The sequence below is a fragment of the Thunnus albacares genome, chromosome 5 (assembly GCF_914725855.1).
Source record: "Thunnus albacares chromosome 5, fThuAlb1.1, whole genome shotgun sequence".
Lineage (NCBI taxonomy): Eukaryota > Metazoa > Chordata > Actinopteri > Scombriformes > Scombridae > Thunnus > Thunnus albacares.
In genome coordinates this window covers 26,948,186-26,967,941 of record NC_058110.1, presented here as the reverse complement: position 1 = coordinate 26,967,941, position 19,756 = coordinate 26,948,186, and the positions used below count along the sequence as shown (strand labels likewise).

The window sequence follows — 19,756 nt, the reverse complement described above, 5'->3', positions numbered from 1 at the left end:
CATCTTGGGCTTTGGGAAACAATAATAAACACGTTATGGACCAAACAACTAATCAATTAATCGAGAAAATAATCGACAGATTAATCGATAATGAAAATAATCGTTAGTTGCAGCCTAACTAGATTGTGAAGTTACTAAAGTTTGAAGCTATGAGCAGATTAAAAATGAAAATGTGACAATATGGTGTATTTATATAAAATGGGGTGTAATGGACAAACAATAAACAACAAACAACATGTTTATTACACCACAGCACTGACAAAGATCCAAAACATTTACATAAAAACAACAATCAAACCAGCTCATCTCATTGAATTAACAATCAAGCACACATAGTCATCCTTTCAACGAGACATTAAAACAAACATTTTTATTATTATTATTATAAATCAATCACAATTCCTCAAGTATTCACAGCAAACTTGATTTTTGTTATCTTAATAAACATAAATCCTTGTACAATGACATCCAAGAAGAAGAGTATAAAGAATATTACTCATTCCCTGCAGCGATTTCTACTTTAATCCATGTTTACATTTTATTTCTCAAACCAGTTTTCACTAGTTTATACACACACACACATACATACACACACACACACACACACACACACACACACACACTCACACTCTCACACAATTCAATTATGGTTCCTGAAATGTCTGAAGATACTGTTAACAAAATTTTGAACAATATTTTAGTGGACATGAATTGCACCTGACTGTGACTCTGTGCACGACTGTTATCATACTATCATACTTGTTTTCGCATTATAAGGCAGCATTAAAAACATTTGCTGCATATCGTGTTTAATAATTGTGTGCTGAGCAAACTGAGAAAATAACAGTTCATATAATATCATATAAGTGATCGCGTCACCAGTAGCCTGTGACTAAACTTAACACACGCATTAATGAAGAAGTGTGTGGTGTCTAGTTTTTTGAGCGGACGTGCTCACTGCCGTGGAACATTCCCCTCACTGTGCGTGGATGTGTGAGTGTGTGAGAGTGTGTGAGTGTGTGTATGTATGCGTGTGTGTGTAAAGCTGCCTCTTCTCGTGTTGATGTCGACCGAGTCTGACGGTGAACAAACGGGATAAAAAAAACTAAACACTTCAGGAAAACCGAAACACGGTGTTCCTTTTTTAAAAAAAAAAAAAAACCTAGCGACCTGTCCTGTCCTGTCCTGTCCGAAAACGATGAGCCAGCCCCGGCCGGACGAGTTCAAGCCTCCCCCGGAGTGCCCGGTCTTCGAGCCCAGCTGGGAAGAATTTGAAGATCCTTTTGCTTTCATCAATAAGATCCGTCCAATCGCTGAAAAAACGGGCATTTGCAAAGTCCGGCCGCCTCCGGTGAGTGTGTTAACCGCTGATTAACCGACGCGGATGCTGAGTTAGTTGACCGTTGAGACGGCCGTTGATGGACCGAGCGTCTCGGGGATTTAAAGGGACTATTCAACATGGCGGAAAGGCTATGTTCATTCTTTGTGCTGCCATAGACAGTCAGCTCACATTTTGGGGTTATGTACGTCGCAACCGCGTCGTTTTTAACAGACTCTGAGCTCGCTAGAAGTGATATTAATGTGTCAAAGTGGATATTAGTTGTCGTCCACCGTGTGTCAACAAAGCTTCGCTGGTCCGGTCATTGAGCCGCTCAGCTAGCAGGCTAACGTTAGCCAACAGCTACCTGTCATAATTCAGCACACCGCGTTGACTTAGGTGGCTATGCGGAAGCTGTTCGGCTGCGTAGAAGATGATAGTGATGATATAATCATAATTATATATTATAATATTATATTGTATGTTTGTATTTTTGGCCCTGCAACCCTGCAGTTATTAGTGATTTGTAGATATATTTGTTGACGAGCATCATGATGCAGTTGGGTCAGTCAGTATGTGTGTGTATATATGTGTGTGTGTGTGTGTGTGTGTATGTGTGTGTGATCCATCACCTCTCGATCAGCTGGCAGTTTCTAATAAATAACCGAAGCTGTGTGTGTGTTTATTCTTGATGGCTAGGCTTAACCAATGTCCTCTTTTTGCGGTGGAGTATTTAAAAGAGAAAGAAAAAGAAAAAAAAAGAGAAGGTCCCACGGTTGCACAAGAAGTACATGAGGTTATTTTAATTACGAAGACCACTATTGTTGTTAAATGACAAGTTTTTGAAGTTTATGTCTATTATACAACATTATTGCACGTTATTGTCATTTAAGTGTCTTGTGAAGAGGAGCCTGTGTTCATGTATGAGCCTGTGTTGTAGGGTGTTGTCCTCCATGTTGGCTTTGTGGTAAGCTGGGCTGGTGAGTGAGTCTTCCATCTGGCCATTTTGTGTGCCAGTGGGGGATGTTGGCTACTGACTTAAACCAAGAACTTGGGTCTCTCTCCTTTTTATGATTAGGGTATTGTCCGTACACATGCTTGACTGTGTGTGGTATGGATTGTTTCTCGTGAGCTAAGCTGGAAAGCTGGAAAAGATCACTGTGTTCTTTCAATTTCAGCAGGCCTTGCTTTTCTGTCAAACTTGATTTTCAGTTTAAAAATCTACAAATGTGATCTACTTTGTTCATCTGTCTAATTTAAGTTTAGTGAAGTCACTATGTGTGAAGAATTTTTTTTACAAATCCAAAATTTGGGTCTGAGCTTTGAAAAAGCTATTGTCACAAGGTTATATCATCATGAAAAGAAAAACAAATTGTAATATGACTCGTCAATCCTAAAATCTGCCCACTGCATAACCACCCAGATTATATGCCATGATGACCTTCATGTGCTGTTTTGTGTATTTTTGTTGCTGTTCAGGGTTGGCAGCCTCCATTTGCATGCGATGTTGACAGACTTCACTTTGTTCCTCGGATCCAGAGGCTCAATGAGTTGGAGGTGAGCTTTGATACTCAGATACTCAGATACAGACTATATCTGTATGTGTGTGTCCCAGAAAATTCTCTAAAATTGTCAATTGTCTGTTTTCACCTCATTAATGTAATTACAGGGTATGTGCAGGCTACACTGATAATTACAATTATGTAATAAAGAACAATCATGTTATTAATGCCTGTAATAATGTTATGTAACAAAGGATAAACTGCAAATTAAGACTGGAAATGAATCCAAACTAATTTATTTATTTAAACAATAGGACACACCTCCTCGTTTTCTTGGATGAATATCAGCCTTTTCAGGTTATTTTTGGCGCCTGTTTTATTTTTCCCAGTACATTTCTTGGTTTTCTTTAAATGCCTTGAATTCCTTGTCATGGTTGGTTTGTTTTAATTGAATTTATTTGTAGCTGACTGATGTCATTGCTTGTATGTTTTCCCAGGCACAGACCAGAGTCAAGCTCAACTTTTTGGACCAGATTGCCAAATTTTGGGATTTGCAGGGATGTGCCCTGAAGATTCCTCATGTGGAGAGGAAGATTTTGGATTTATATAAGCTAAATAAGGTTGATGATTGATGTCATTACACCTCATTTTTATATTAATTTTCAAATACCACCCATACCAACAGTACCATTAAAGTCACTTACTGTCATTTTCAGCTGGTAGCAGATGAGGGTGGATTTGACATTGTCTGTCAGGGCAGACGATGGACCAAGATTGCACTACAAATGGGCTTCGCCCCTGGCAAAGCTGTCGGCTCACACCTGCGAGGGCATTATGAGAAAATCCTCTATCCCTACAATCTCTTTCAGAGTGGAGCAAACCTCCTGGTGAGTTGAGCACTGCATCAATATGGCTGCATATTGTGTTCGCGATGAAACACTCCAAGAGAAGCTGTCGCACAAACGGCAGTGAGTGTCTCATCTGAGAACAAAGACCTAATAATGCGTATCCATACCGCTTATTGCAACCAATTATTTAATGTTACAGTCAAAATTAAATTACAGATTCATATGTTAAAACCTTTGTGTTTCACTTTGAACAAGGAGCCACTAGTCCTATCAGATTTGAAGGGAATATGGATCGCATCAATACCATTTAATGGAAATGAATGCATTATTAGGATACGCATGTTTTGTGTTATATTTTATTTAGAGATGGCAGTTATTACTATTATTACTGTTTTGCGGAGCCCTTAACTCTGTTGTCTGACTAATACACTGACCGTGAATTTATCATCTGGTGTCTATTGATGTAATTTATCTATATTTGCATCCTAATATTCCATAACATCTTACAAGAGAGCTTATCCAAGATCATTGGATTGGTACTGTGTGACCTCTTGGATAGGTCACTCTAAATCGTTTAATTACCCAAGCTCTCTCTTGCCTCAGGCACCAGAGGCAGCTTCCAAACTGATGCGTTTGGAGGCTGATCCTGAACTTGAAAAGGTATGTTTGTGTCATGGTTAAGAAGCCACTTGGCCTCACAATTAACAACATGCATGTTTATCTATGGCTGGGCAGTGTATTGTATTTGCAGCTTATTGTTGTAATATTTGCAGTCAGAACATTGTGAATTAACCTGTCTTTTTTTTCAATGTTTAAATGACATCAGCTGGTTTTACAGCTAATGGATGACAATAAACAGGCTATCAGCACCTCTACAAGATAGTTTACATTGAACAATTTATATTTATCTCGACTCAAATGTAAAAAAAAATACAATTGGCAGCAATTAGATGATCATTATTAATCGGTTCTATTATTATTATTATTGTTATTAGTAGTAGTAGTAGTATTAGTAGTAGAATTTCTGTTCTCTTCTGTCGTTCTCTAGTGCTACTATAATTAATTAAACTGCAGCTCTCAAGAGTCTGACATTCATTACCCGTACGCTGCTGCTGCCTCAGCTCAAACGTGTCCTCCTTCTGATTCGGCATGTTCCTTCTTAGTTTCTGTGTTCCCTGTACGGGGTGACAACTAACCACATCCTTCTTATGGCCTATTTTTTCCCTTTAGGCTGCTAAAATGGAAACTAAATTAATACCAATTGATGTGTTTCATATAGGATGTCTCACCATCTGTCAGCCACATTTGACAGCTGCTTGTACTTCCTAGTAATTGTCACATACAGTAGTTATATTATTATCACTGGTAGACCGATGTAATAATGATATAAGTAGATCCCTTCGGAATGAAAGCTGTGGTAAGCTCACACTTCCTGTTTTAAATCTATCCAGTGTGTATTTGCATATTCATATTAAAAGCTTCTTTCCATTCATCCGTTTGAGCCTACAAGTATTTCCAGGCACACAAATGCTTTTTTTTTTTTAAATAACCAGTGAGTTGTAGTTTTAAGGCAAGTCGAACTTTATTTTTACAGCACATTCATACACAGGGCAACACAATTTGCTTTACATAAAATTACAATAAGGTCACAACACAATCATAGAAGTGCAAGAGCAGAAGATAGATATGCATCAACAGGTGTTAGTGCGGTTATGCAAAAGTCAGGGCAGAATATACAAATGTCAAAATATACACAAAAAAACGCACACACATTAAGAACTTAGCTGTAGACTGTTGAGAAAAGTATAGTTTTTACTTAAACTGGCATACTGTTTTCCTTCAGTATGTTCAGAAGCCAGTCCAGCCAGTGGAGAGTGCAGAAAGCATGGAGGGCTCTGACATCAAGGACTACAAGCTGCAGGACCAGGCTCAGAGGCAGCTGGTCCAGACTCCTGAGAACTGCCCCGGTGCTCGCAGAGCCAAACGCATGAAGTGTGAGGTGGGTGTAGTTGACGAGAGCCTCAGACACATGAAACCAGCAGTACTGACTGTTCCTCACATCCATTAACGTTTTGCCATTACAATTTAAGTAGTTTTAAGTTGTCTGTAGCCTCACTTGTCACTTTTTCTGTAGACCGTCTGTGTGAAGACTGAACCAGGTGAGCCAGGTGACAGCAGGCCGAACCTGAGACGGAGGATGGGCTCTTTTGTTGCCAAGCCAGAACCAGGTCAGCCTCCAGTAGAAAAACATAGTCATAATGGCAGCATTTATAATATGTACTGTAGGAGTTCACATTAAAACATGACTAGGCTTGGTAACAGTAATATTTCCTGTCCTCTTGTAGAGAAAGAGATTCCCATTCCAGTGAAACAGGAACCAGTCGAAAGTAAGGAACCAATGATTGAAGTTGACAAATCCAAGCAACGGTACAAGAAATACCTCCCTCCAGTTCCTCCGAGTCCAGTAAGTCTTTTATCTGCTAATTGTGTCAAATTTCTTCAAAAATTAATAGGCTTGTCAGTTTAGTGCATCATTAAAAGTAAAATCTCAGCTGTAGAATATTTTTCCTTTGTCCTTTGTTTATATAAGTTTATTGTTAAAAGGACTCTCATTAGCTTCTGTTAATGTGGTTTCTTGTCTTACTGAGGAACATAAGTTTGCAATAGCATAAAAGATAAAAAAGATACAAGAAAAAATGAAAAATTGACAGGAAGAAAGTAAAAAGTGGCAGAAATTAAGGAAAATTTAGTTTTAAAACATGATTGAACTGTTACATAACTCAGAAGATCGTCTCTAAATTGGAAATTGACGTGACACAACATTTCAACTTTCACTTCCAGTTCAACTTTTTAATATTTGAAATAAATTTGGTGTGTTTTGGTAATAAGTTCCAGTCTGAAGCGGTTCTGTCCGAGTGTTTTACAGATAATTTATGTGACTTCATTGATTCATCACAAACCGCTCGTGTGTTCTCCAGGTGGATCTGGTCGTATGTTTGATGTGCGGCAGTGGGGGAGATGAAGACCGTCTGTTGCTGTGTGACGGCTGTGACGACAGCTACCACACCTTCTGCCTGATCCCTCCTCTACATGACGTCCCCAAAGGAGACTGGAGGTGCCCCAAGTGTCTGGCTCAGGTGAAGATAAACTGCACTGCGGTTAACTCGATGCACATTGACTCTTGATTCATGATGCAAGTTATAAAACCAATAAGTCTGTCTACTCATAAAAGACAGTTTATGTTTATGAAACGGCAACAAAACATATTTGACATATTTTCTCAACCATTTTTTCTTCCTCGTAGGAATGCAACAAACCTCATGAGGCGTTCGGCTTTGAGCAGGCATACAGAGACTATTCCCTGCGTGCATTTGGGCAAATGGCTGATGCATTCAAATCTGATTACTTCAACATGCCAGTTCATGTAAGTAGAAAGGTTTCAAAGTAGGTTTGTCTGTCTCTCTTTTATTATATTTTATATTTTAAAATTTAACGTCCTTTTCATGTATTTTGCAGATGGTACCTACAGAGCTGGTGGAGAAAGAGTTCTGGCGCTTGGTGGGAGCCATCGAAGAGGATGTTACTGTAGAATATGGAGCAGATATTGCCTCAAAGGAGTTTGGGAGCGGATTCCCCATTCCGAATGGAAGATTTAAGGTTTCCCCGGCTGATGAGGTAAACAGATTGCCAAACACTGAAAATATTCCCCTGAAATAAGTCATCCAAAACCATACAGCTCTGTCTGTGGAATCAAAATGCAGCAGTCGTGTCTTTTTAGTGTATTTGGTAGCTTCAGTCTAATGTAACGTTAAGCAATATGAACTGTATATTGAACAGTAATTCCTTAGTTATTGATCTGAATGTGTCGTGTCTCTTGCAGAAATACCTCAAGTGTGGCTGGAACCTCAACAACCTGGCGATGATGAACCCTTCAGTTCTGACTCATGTGACAGCTGACATCTGTGGGATGACGCTGCCATGGCTCTATGTTGGCATGTGCTTCTCCTCCTTCTGCTGGCATATTGAGGATCACTGGAGCTACTCCATCAACTACCTGCACTGGTACTTCAGAAAAAAAACATCTGCTGATACTAAAGATACATTTCTAGATTTTGCCGTGGCTTCTGCTGCAAAAATCTGGTCTAGATTTTGTTTTTTTCTCATTTTTGGCTCGAGCGAACTAAAGTCTTGTGTTTGTTTTATTCACTACTAAGGGGGGAACCCAAAACCTGGTACGGAGCTCCTGGTTTTGCTGCAGAGCAGTTGGAGGAGGTGATGAAGAAACTGGCCCCGGAGCTGTTTGAGTCTCAGCCTGACCTGCTGCACCAGCTGGTCACCATCATGAACCCCAACACCCTGATGGACCACGGAGTCCCAGTATGTGTTTACATGGCTGCTTTCACCTGCACTGATGCTTTTCATGTCTCATCCACAGCGACAAGCAGCTGATCTCTCTGTAACACAAACACAAACCGTCTTTTTTGTCTCACCTGTTCTTCAGATTTACAGAACAAACCAGTGTGCTGGTGAGTTTGTGATCACGTTTCCTAGAGCCTACCACAGTGGATTCAATCAGGGCTTCAATTTCGCTGAGGCGGTCAACTTCTGCACCGTCGACTGGGTACGCATCATTTTATTTGTGTTAGCCTGAATAGCACATTGTAGTTATTTGTAAAAGAAATGGAAAATCTGCTTCATGCATTATTTCATAAGAAGGCAGCCCATATAAAGTGAACTGATTCTCAGTATTCTTTTATTTATTCGTTAAAGATTTTATATTATTACACAAAAAAACAACAGCTAGTCTAAGTGATGGCTGAGCAACAAACACATACTGATATGAGTTATTACTGGTTAGTACTTCAAGATGAAAACAGGTTACACAACTCTTCTCCAGTCCGCTACGCTTCGTTCACTAAACATTTTCAGTTATCAGCGTTGTTCTGAGGCTGTTTTCAGTTTCCCATTCATATACAATTCATTGATCAATGGTGTGACGGATGAATCACAATAGAAAACATGTTTACAAAACATTATTAACATTCCTCTCTTAAAAAAGAATATTTACAAAACACCATTACTGTTGTTGAATCGCCAGAATATAAATAAATGACATATATTACAATCAGCTTTGTTAGAATATTCTTTAACAAATACAATCTTTCATCTTAACACATCAACAGGGGGAAAAAGGTTGAATATACATTTTTCAATATAATTCTGTATTCTTTCAAACACTTCAATCCCTTCCATCACTTAACATGTATGAATAACCCTGTTTTCAAAGCCAATCTGCATTTGACCGCAACACATTCATCCATTTACTAAATTTCCAGTCGTTCTAAAAAAAAAAAAAAAAAAGACTGTTATTTTAGAGCAGATATAATCCAGTAGACCCTACGGAAATAATTTCAAAACTTCCCAATTTAGAAATCCAGAATGCCTCCTCCTTAAGCAGCAATTTCCCCAAATCTCCCCTCTCTTTGGCAGACATATCCTCTTAGTTCCCTTGTATTTGACGTAATCGCCTCGATGATTCATTTCCATGTAATGCTCTGCAACTCGATAGGTCAATGAATTGTATATAAGAACTAGAGAACTGGCGCAGCTTGTTTTGTAATTTATCAGAAATAGATTACACATGTAGATTCGACACGCCTCCCAACTGTTTTTACAACCCATTTCTTTCTTTTCTGTCATACCAGATGCCTCTTGGTAGACAGTGCGTTGATCACTATCGAATGCTGCACCGGTACAATGTGTTCTCCCATGATGAGATGGTGTGCAACATGGCCTTGAAAGCAGACACACTCGATGTGGTCCTGGCATCATCTGTCCACAGGGACATGGTCATCATGATCCGAGAAGAGAAGGATCTGAGAGACAAAGTGAAGAAAATGGTAGGATACTTAGTGTGATGGTGTTGATAAAAACCATTTTACTGTACATATCGCAGATTTCTTAGTGTGCAGATTCTCTCTCGAGCTTTGTAGGTTTGTAATACAAAGGTCAAGGCTTTCTTTACAACAATAACAAGTTAAACACAGTGTAAACAGATATCATATGTTCACTCAAGCAAACACACTCACCATTTCACACTTAACTTGCTTTCAACACCTTTGTTGTCTCACATCTTCAGGGGATGTTGCGTTGCCAGGAGGCAAAATATGATGATCTCCAGGACGATGAGCGGCAGTGTGTCAAGTGCAGGACCACCTGCTACCTGTCTGCCGTCACCTGTCCCTGCAGCCCAGGAGTACTGGTGTGTCTGCACCACATCAGCGATCTCTGCTCCTGCCCTATCACCAACTACACACTGAAGTAAGTCCCACAGGAGCTGAATGACAGGCGGTAAACAGAGATGAGGGAGTACAGGGGATCTGTAAGATGTTAGAATGTAATGAATATGTTTTTTTTTACCAGTGAAAACTCTGCACTTCCTTAAGTAGATTTGTGCATCTATTCAGGGTAAATTCATTGCTCTATTTGCTCCTGCAGTTACAGATACACACTGGACGACCTGTTACCCATGGTGAACGCTGTGAAGCAGCGAGCTGAACTGTATGATGACTGGGCCTCCCGTGTGGCAGAGACTCTGGAGGCTAAATTGGAAAAGAAGAAAGGTAAGAGAGAGAGAGAGCAAGTAAGAAAACAAAGCAAATGTTAATCATTATCACAATCACAAACAAAGCCATTGGTTTCTCAGTAATGTGTTGTTAAAACTGTGAATGTTGCTTTACGTGCCAGACTGTGATTAACGAGGTGTCCTCTCCCTCAGGCCTGCCAGTCTTTCGTTCCCTTCTTGGTGAATCAGAGTCCCAGCGGTTCCCCGACAACGACCTGCTGCGTCGGTTACGTCTCGTCACACAAGATGCAGAGAAATGCTCCTTGGTGGCGCAGCAGCTATTGAACGGCAAGAGGCAGACAAGGTAGCGTTAATTCACTTAACTACAACAGGTTTAGTTGTCTTCACATTTCCTTAGATGTTTCCTCTCGTCAGGAAATAATACCGAGGTTAATTTTTTCATCCGCTGGACGCCCTCCTCTAGGTATCGGTGTGGCACTGTGAAATCACGGAGCCAGCTGACGGTGGAGGAGCTGAGTTCATTTGTGCGGCAGCTGTATAACCTTTCCTGCAGTCTCCCTCAAGCCCCGTTGTTGAAGGTAGGCTGAGGTTGAGATACGAATCCTATGATGTAAAATTGAATTCATGTTAGACATTTAGACAGCCACATAGTTTGCTGTGGGATATAATATATTGGCCAGAACGTAAGACAATATTTTAATCTTGAAATTATATTTGATAAAGTGTCTTATATAATATAAGACGATATAAGTGTCTTATATCGTCTTATATTCGAGGACTAGACAACACAGTCTGAAAAATGCTAACTGTCAGAAAAAATTATTTTGGCCACTTCGAAGAGCCTGACAGGAGAGAATGTGAATATATAACTGATAGACGAGCTTCATAAATATGGGATTTATGTTCTGCTTTAATGGAAGTGTTTCAGTTTTATGAGAGAAAAGGCTTCAAGGATGAGGACTTTTCTCTTTCTTCTTGTATCTCAGGGAAACTTTCCCAACAGGCCGCGTATGAAAGTGTGTTAGGACTTCAAAAAGTTGCGATTTACTGTGTAGTTTATTCAAAAAAATAAAATATATATATGTTTTGTATCATGATAAGGAAATGCTAATGAGCTCTGGCTTCAGCCTACACCTTTAATAAAGAATTATATTTACACTAAGACAGAAATCAGGTATGCAGAAGCATTAATCCTGAATACCATTACATTTGTTTTGATGTCTGTCTGTAGGAACTCTTGAATCGCATCGAAGACTTCCAGCAGCACAGCGAGAAGGTCCTGGCAGATGAAGTTCCCAGCGTCAGCGAGATCCAGAGCCTGTTAGATGTCAGCTTCGACTTCGACGTGGAGCTGCCCGAGCTGCCCCGCCTCAGAGTGAGGCTGGAGCAGGCACGCTGGCTGGAGGGGGTGCAGCAAGCCAGCGTCCAGCCCTCCACCCTGACTCTGGAAACCATGAGGAGGCTCATTGACCAGGGAGTCGGCCTGGCAGCTCATCCGTCCGTGGAGAAAGCCATGGCACGCCTTCAGGAGCTGCTCACTGTGTCCGAGCACTGGGAGGACAAAGCGAGCAGTCTGCTGAAAGCCAGGTGAGGGCAGCACTGACTGATCCATCATGGTGTCAGTGTCTAAGCTTCAAGGTGGAAAAACATCCAAAACATCAACAAGAACATGTTGTAATAGGTTGTCATGCTCTGTTAACACTAGCTTTAATCCAAAAAAACATATGCAAGTCATTACAAAAATGTTATTTTGTCAGTCTTAGCTGTAACTTTCTGTCCAGGTCTTTGCACTGATTGTACCTGAAAAATGTAATATTACGTCAGTGCTCCTGATTTTGCTTCATTTTAATTCCAGCTAGTGCAAAATGAGGCTGCTAGAATATTCAACAAGATCAACAAAAAGTGAGCATCATGTTTAGTTCTGCCCTCATTCCATTGTTACTCAGTGCTGTTCAGTATTAACTGTCACAAGTTGCTTTTCAAAGGCTTTTTAATGGCATGGCTGTCAGGAATGTGCATCTCTTCTCTCCATTATCAAATCAACTAATTTAAAGCTGGGGCTTAAATTTCTACATTTTCCAAAAGTGTTATGTTCCTTCACCATGCTTAGTTTTATCACAGCTTTGAATTTTTGAGCTTCACAGCATTTTAAGTGTTGTTTGAAATAGTATTTTCAAGTGTTTTGCCCGAGATGTTTGACACTTTTTATGACATAAAGGTTCTACTCCATGTAAAGAGTGCTGGTTTTCAATATAACTGTAGGTTTTAAGGTACCCAATAAAACCTGTGTGTACAGGATATTTCCAACGTTTTTAAAGTGTTTGTTGGAAAAAAATAATTTTTTGAAAGCTTCCTGTGAGGATGACTGCAGAAAATGTCATGACATTTAGTTATTAACTTGGAGGTGATGGAGGTTTGTGTCCAGTTTTTATCACCTACAGTATATCATGTCATTATGTTTTACTTCCCACCAGACCACCACACTCCATAGAGACCCTTAGTGCTGCTGCTGAGAAGGCATCTGGGATCCCTGCTTACCTCCCAAACTGTCTTCTCCTGAAAGACACCATCAGAAAAGCCCAAGAGTGGCTTCAGGAAGCTGAGGAGCTTCAGGTTAGTACGCTCTTAACATTTCTGCTATGGGTTGATTTGGTTTGACTGTAACACTGACATAACTCTCTGTTTTTCAGGCCAGCGGTTGCATACCGTTGGTGGACAGTCTGTCTGACATGGTGCTACGAGGACAAGCCATTCAAGTCCACCTGGAGCCTTTAGACAGGTTGGAGTCTTTAATGGTAGAAGTGCAAGAATGGAAAGAATCTACAGCTACAACGTTCCTTCAGAAAGATTCAACCCTCAGCCTGCTGGAGGTAAAATCCCAAAAATGTTCAAATAAATATTAAACCCATGAGGATATCAGGTCTCAGCCTCACCATTACTTTGTTCAACACAGGCCCTGTGTCCAAGATGTGAGGTTGGAAATGTAGGTTCTCCAAAGAGGAGGGCCAAGAAAGGGAAAGAATCACCCAAAAGTAACAAAAAGAAAACACCAAGACTCAACACTCTCAGTGACGTGGAAAAAGCGCTTTCAGAGACCAAGGATTCTACCTCTGCAGTAAGTGTTTGAACACATCATTCACACAGCATGAAAACAGCACGTTAACAGAGCTGCAGCATCAGTCCTCCATCGTTATCTACACAGGATGTTGTAGGTCACCTGTGTTTTGGCAGCACTCAGAGTCCAATCAGTGTAGTTACATGCATAAAACCCAAGAAAACAGATTTGAAATTTTAAAAATGTCCTTCAGGTTGCAGTTTGGCAGGTAAAGCACCTGTGAAACCTGAGTACCTACGCAGCCTCTGTGGATAGCTTTATTAATTATAATAAGAACGCATTTGTTCCATCAGACATGTATAGACACCGTGTAAGAACTGCTTTAAACATAAATATAAAAGGAGCTGAAGTCAAAGGGATTAACGAGCTGTCACCATCAGGAAATGCTCTGACTGTGTCTTTGTTTTATTCACCAGATGGCAACTCTGGAGGAGCTGCGGGTAAGGGAGATGGAGGCTTTCTCTCATCTCAGGGCAGCAAATGAGTCAAAGCTCCTTCCCACAGCGGACTGCATGGACCTGAAGGTGTGCGTTTGTCAGAAGGCGCCCATGGGGGCGATGCTGCAGTGCGAACTCTGCAGGGATGCGTTCCACAGCGTGTGTGTCAGAGACCCGTCAGACTCCTGCGAAACACAGCCGTGGCTCTGCCCGCAGTGCCAGCGATCAGAAAAGCCCCCCTTGAACAAAGTCCGCCCTCTGCTAGAATCTCTGCGGCACATAGGTGTGCGCCTGCCGGAGGGCGACGCGCTTCACTATCTGGTTGAGAGGACAGTTGACTGGCAGCATCGAGCTCAGCAGATCTCACATTCTTGTAACCTACCGGAACTGGAAGAGCGACCGGGAACTCCTCCGACTCTGACCAGCTGGGCGTCAGGCGGCAACGACACTCACAACAACACTCAGGTCATTCATCTTCTCCTTCTGACACTTTTTTTTTTTGTAACAGTTCACTGAAAAAGTCTTATTTACAAATGTGAAGTTTGGGATTTTGATGTTTTGGATGCAGGCTCCTTGTTTGACTCCAGAGTGGAATAGGACAAGCCATGCTCAGACCGTCTTCTACACCGAGCAGAGATGCATACCGCTGCAGGGTGAGTGTCGCCTCATTCTGAAAACTATTCCTTCCCATTGTTTCGTGTGACTTAAATGGTCAGATTGAAAAAAGGAGTTTCGGTTAATTGTGCATTTTGTTCTGTGTGTTTGCGTGTGACAGGTTTGAGTCGGGAGCTGGAGGAGCTGATGGTGGAGGGGCTCCTGCTGCAGGTGTCTCTGCCCGAAGTCCAGAGCCTCTACCATGTTTTATTGGACAGAGCCACCAGCCAACACACAACCAGATGCATGTCGCCACCGCAGGACGATTCAGACTGTGACCAACACATGCAGTTTAACTCTCAGGGAAAAAATCTGCCACTGAACCAGGTATAAAACCTCACCACCGAGTGAACGCCCTCAGAAAACTTAATTTAAAAAACTGAACGTCTGTTTAAATTTGTTGTTTTTCATTTTTAGGACGGCGTCAATGGCGTGAGGGAAACTATGACTGGCTCAGAGAAGAAAGCGAAGCGGCATCTGGAGAGAGAAAGTCTAGATGTAGAGCACAGAGGGAAGGACAAAAAACACTCTCACAAAAGACAGAAGATGAATAAGAAGAGGCCGGCCTCCACCTCGTCCTCCCTGCGCTCCGATTTCTCCCAGTCTGATGACTCTGATGAGGAAATGGCTGTTTGTCCAGCGGAGAGGTGTCAGCTCCCAGAGGGTGACGAGGTGAGAAAAATGTCTGTAGAACCTCAGATTACCTTTTCTCTGCAGAGGACAGTTTGCCTTCCACTTCAGGGGGACGTTATCTAAATACAGAACATACACAATAACTATCAAGTGTATCAGACTGTGAATGTATTGAGTTTAAGAGCAGAGGAAGACTTTGATGATTGGACTCCATCAAAAACAATAAAAAAACATCTTTATTAACGGGGGAGTTGGGTTTCACAACGGTCAATCTGACGGACAGAATTACAGGATCACAATGATATTTAAAGAGCAGCATCCAAGGACCAACTGGCTCAAGCAGAAAGATGATTGGCCAGATATGATGAGTGAAAGCGTGACAGCGTGGGAAAGTAGAAGTAACACATTAGAGCGCAATCAACTCACCAATAGAGGAATGAAAAGTAAACGTGGGAGAAAAAATCCTTCTTATTGAAATTTCACCAAATATATATAATTCATTAATATGAGCTACGGCTGCAACTAACGGTTATATATTATTGATTCATCTCCCGATTATTTTTTGTCCAGCAAAGTCTAAAATCTCAATATTTTCAATTTCCAATCATAAAATGAAAGAAAATCAGTAAATCATTTCAATTTATAAGCTTGAACCAATGAATGTTTTTCAATTTTGCTACAAAAATAAAAAATAAATAATTGCAGATTAATTTTCAGTCGATCAACTAATCAGTTACATGTTTTATCTCTAATATAAGTACATGAACATGTATTGGTTCTGTGAAAATTACACTGATGTGTTTGTGTTTTGTTATTTGTCTTCTGAGGTCATAATTCATGTCTTTTTAATTTCTACATAGATTCACTGAAAGACGAAATATTCGGTTCTTTTTCTCAGTATCTTCATTTCCTCCAGCAGATCAGTATGATACTAGTAGGAAGACAGAGGTTGACCTATCCTGACTTTTATTACCTATTATGGGTTTAGAATCAAAAATAATGGATCTCACATTTCCCATAATGCAATTGGAAAGCCTCTTTATTTAGACCGTCCGTGACTAGTAAACACCCACGTCTTTCAAACTCCACATAACCACTTAGTAAAACAAGCACATCGAAGCCGACGCATCATCAGGGTTATTTCCTCCTACGGAGCCTGTTTTCATGAAGTCGATGAGTAAACCCGGAGGCTCGCTCTTCTCTTCTTTTATTTCATTATTACTGAAGCATTAAATTTTAATTATTGAATCGTTTCAGCTTAAGGATTAGAAGAGGGAAAGAGGATTTTAAAACAATAATTGTAAGAAAGTCAAGGCAATTTTATTCATTAAGCACAAATCACAAATTTGCCTCAAGAAGTTTTACAGCCTGTACAGCATAAAACACCCGTCTGTCCTCAGACCTGCAATGTGGATGAGAAAAACTTTTATAACAGGGAAAAAAAATGGAAGAATAAAGATATTTGTGGAAGTGGGAAGAAAAGAGAGAAAGATCAGTGGTGTGACCCTTTTAAATGTGTGCTTGTGTTTAGATCGAGATAACTGAGAAACATGATTTAGTGTTTAATCCAACATACATTAAATAATATAAAGTTTATTTATATGGAGTAAAATACCAAATACACAGAAATTCAATAAGAAAAGATAAAAATAGACACAAAAATAAAGATATTTTACAATAAAAGTGAGTTTTCTGGAGCGACTGAAAACGAGATACTGATTTTTTTAAACTCCTGTGTTCTCCTGCAGGTGGACTGGGTCCAGTGCGACGGCAGCTGTAACCAGTGGTTCCACCAGGTCTGCGTTGGTGTCACGGCCGAGATGGCGGAGAAGGAGGACTACATTTGCGTCAGGTGTACACTGAACGACGGACACATGAGAAAATGAAGACGAGAGGAGAGATGTTTGTGAAGGATGGCTGCCGGTCGTCAGTCCGTCATAACAAGCCACCAGTCACTGATCCTGTATCACCCTCTACCCCCCCGCCCCCCCATCCCCGCCCCTCCCCGCCTCCCACCCCCCCGCCCCCAGTCCCATCTGTCCGACCCTTTTGTAACAACGGTGCTATCTCCTCTTTGACTTGGTGTCCAGAACTATAATGTTTAGTTATTTTTTTGTATTTTTACATATATATATATATTATATATTTCTTTCTTCTTATGAAATGTTTGTGGTTGTCTAAACGATAAAAAACAAAAAAACAAAAACAAAAACAAACACAGGATGTGAAGTGTGCTGCATGGGATTCCAATACATTGACGCAAAGGAGTCGTACAACAGTAAAGAGGGTTAATCAAGGGTTAATATTATCTTCTCTGGAACCTCCTTGCATGTTAAACCAGAGCTACAGGGTCGAGGTTTTCATCCCCTATCACCGCAAAAAAAAGACTTACATTTTTTTTTTTGTTTGTTTCTTTGAAATCCAGTGTTTAGTACGTGCATCTTAATATAATTATTCCCTTTTTTTTTTTGTAGAATAGGTTTATTTATCTGAGCAATAATTTTTTGTCTGAATTGACTTTAAACGGCTTGATCTTCTCCGCTGAGTTGTGTTGGTGCTTTTTTAGCTGATGGTGTGATGATGTACAGAAAGCTGCACAGATGGATGGATTCCAGCTGCGGAGTTGTGATGTAGCAGGACCGAAGGAACAGACTCTGCTCTCATTGTACCACCGTGGCGTGTAACCCGGCGTAGGATACTGCAGGAAGGACTTAGGGTTGGGGGTGGGCGGGAGGGAGAAGTGGGGGAGGGGGGGGGGGGCGATGGGGTGGGGGTTAGCTGAAGATGTTACAAGTTTATATTGTGGAATAAAGCCCTTTTGTTCTATGGAGAAGTCTCGTCCTTTCACTGGAAAACGATTAAAAAAAAAAAAAAAAAAAAAACACCACTAGATGTCCTCGTAAACTCAGAGGCAGCACATTAATCCATCTCTGTGTCTAATTAACGTTTACCGCAACACATGTTTTATTTAAGTAAAATTACTAACTCGGTTGTCATTGTGGGTTACATGAAGTTATTAAGAGTTAATAAAAGATACAAACAAAGAAATGTGACCTTTAAAGCGGAGCTATTATTTCATTGCAAAGACTTTAATTTCTTTCTGTGGGTGTCAATAAATTAGATCGGTGATGATATTAAAAAAAAAAAAGAAACCACTCAGCTAAAACACACTTAAACAAAACCAGTTGAAAGCTTCAAGTTCAGTCTGGTGGATTATTATTCCTCTGGCTGTGCACAAGCAGCCTTTTAAGAAAGAATTTAATGACTTTAAAAGCCTTTTCTGCTGACAAACTTAAAAATATTACTTTTTTTAAATTCTTTTCTCTCTGACTTCAGTTTATGATTTTGCTCTTAAATCAATACATTTTAACAGCTAAACCTTGGTGCACTTCTAAGACTTTTTAAGACTTCAGACAGACTGAATGATCCTGCTCTTTAAAACGGGTCATAAAGACAGAGAGAGAAAGCTACTGACAGCAGGTTCAGGAGGAAATCCATCAGTGTGAGACTGTAAATCAGAGTAGTGATCATCCTCGACTTGCTGTGTTTTCAAAAAAAAAAACGTGATTTTCTTGCTCCACCGGCTCATCTGCCGTTTTTTTTTTTTTTGTGTGTACCTGCTTTTTAGAACGAACCCAACTGTTGACTTTGTCAAACCAACAAACCTTTGATATCTCTCTGATGGATGTTTTCTGTTTTCTTCCACCCTCATTATTATCTTCTTCACTTGCACGGTCACCTCTTCGCTCCACCTCAATCTAAACTCTCAACCAACAATCAACTCTGAGCCGTCTGTGAGCTCTCTGCCCGACAAACACTGTAGCCAAGCGTCCAATTACTTTTGAACCCCTAATCTTTGGGCACTGTCTGTTAAAAGGGCTTCGTCTCCCAGACAGTGCTTTCTATACTGATGAAAACCTACTCAAAATAAAAACTGAGACTTTAATGTAGTATCCATTACTTTATTTCAAATTGATGTGCTGAAACACAAGAGTCTGTGTGTCCAAATACTGTCTGGACTGTATTTATACAGTATATATATCACAAAACGAGCAGTGACATCATCATCTATCTTATCTAATCACATTCAAGATGTCACAGGGCAAATAAATACATACATGTGAATAGACAAGTGATACAATAAGATAAAAACATGTAATTTTCTATAATAAGATGCCAGAGGTTAACAAGACACAAGAGGGCAACAAGAGACATTAAAAACATGAATTATGTGTCAAATTTTCAATTAATATGAATATAAATGTAAATAGACAAAGAGGAATATCACATGCTGTGTGTGCATTTAGATCCTGGATGGAAATTAAGGATTGTGTGTGTCAGATGCTTTAGACTGTGTGACTATAAAGCATCGATGGCAGGTGTGAAAAAAGCCTTAATGTCACTCGTCATCAAGCAGCAGCGACGGGCCTCTCTGACGGCTGTTGAGTGATGAAGAACTGCAGGATAAAAAGGTTGTTATGAACAGTTTATTTCTATAGCAACTCTCAACAACGAGGAGGTTCAAAGTGCATGAAAAGGATTCAAGAGAAGAAACGCGATTCAATAGAAAAACACATAAAAAACACATAAAAATAGGATTTAACTGAAAAATGACTGATTTGATGTGCTAATAACTAGCTACATCAAGTGAGGTTTTATCAGG

General features: G+C 40.3%; 1 protein-coding gene across 2 annotated transcripts; it reads left to right on the top strand.

Moving 5' to 3' along the window:
• The first annotated feature begins 958 nt into the window (after positions 1-958).
• Positions 959-18,136, top strand: kdm5bb (lysine (K)-specific demethylase 5Bb). Of its 2 annotated transcripts, XM_044351292.1 has the most exons (28): positions 959-1,351; positions 2,798-2,875; positions 3,318-3,440; positions 3,537-3,707; positions 4,272-4,328; positions 5,512-5,667; positions 5,803-5,896; positions 6,014-6,132; positions 6,647-6,805; positions 6,973-7,092; positions 7,185-7,343; positions 7,549-7,730; positions 7,883-8,045; positions 8,170-8,289; positions 9,374-9,568; positions 9,808-9,989; positions 10,167-10,291; positions 10,447-10,597; positions 10,718-10,832; positions 11,486-11,841; positions 12,729-12,867; positions 12,945-13,124; positions 13,208-13,369; positions 13,786-14,271; positions 14,375-14,459; positions 14,582-14,787; positions 14,878-15,132; positions 16,842-18,136. In XM_044351292.1, the coding sequence occupies exons 1-28, from the start codon at positions 1,199-1,201 to the stop codon at positions 16,977-16,979; spliced, it is 4,629 nt and encodes a 1,542-aa protein (XP_044207227.1). In that variant the 5' UTR covers positions 959-1,198; the 3' UTR covers positions 16,980-18,136. The 2 variants fall into 2 exon arrangements, with proteins under 2 accessions (XP_044207227.1, XP_044207228.1); XM_044351293.1 differs by lacking the exon at positions 4,272-4,328.
• Positions 18,137-19,756: the final 1,620 nt, after the last annotated feature.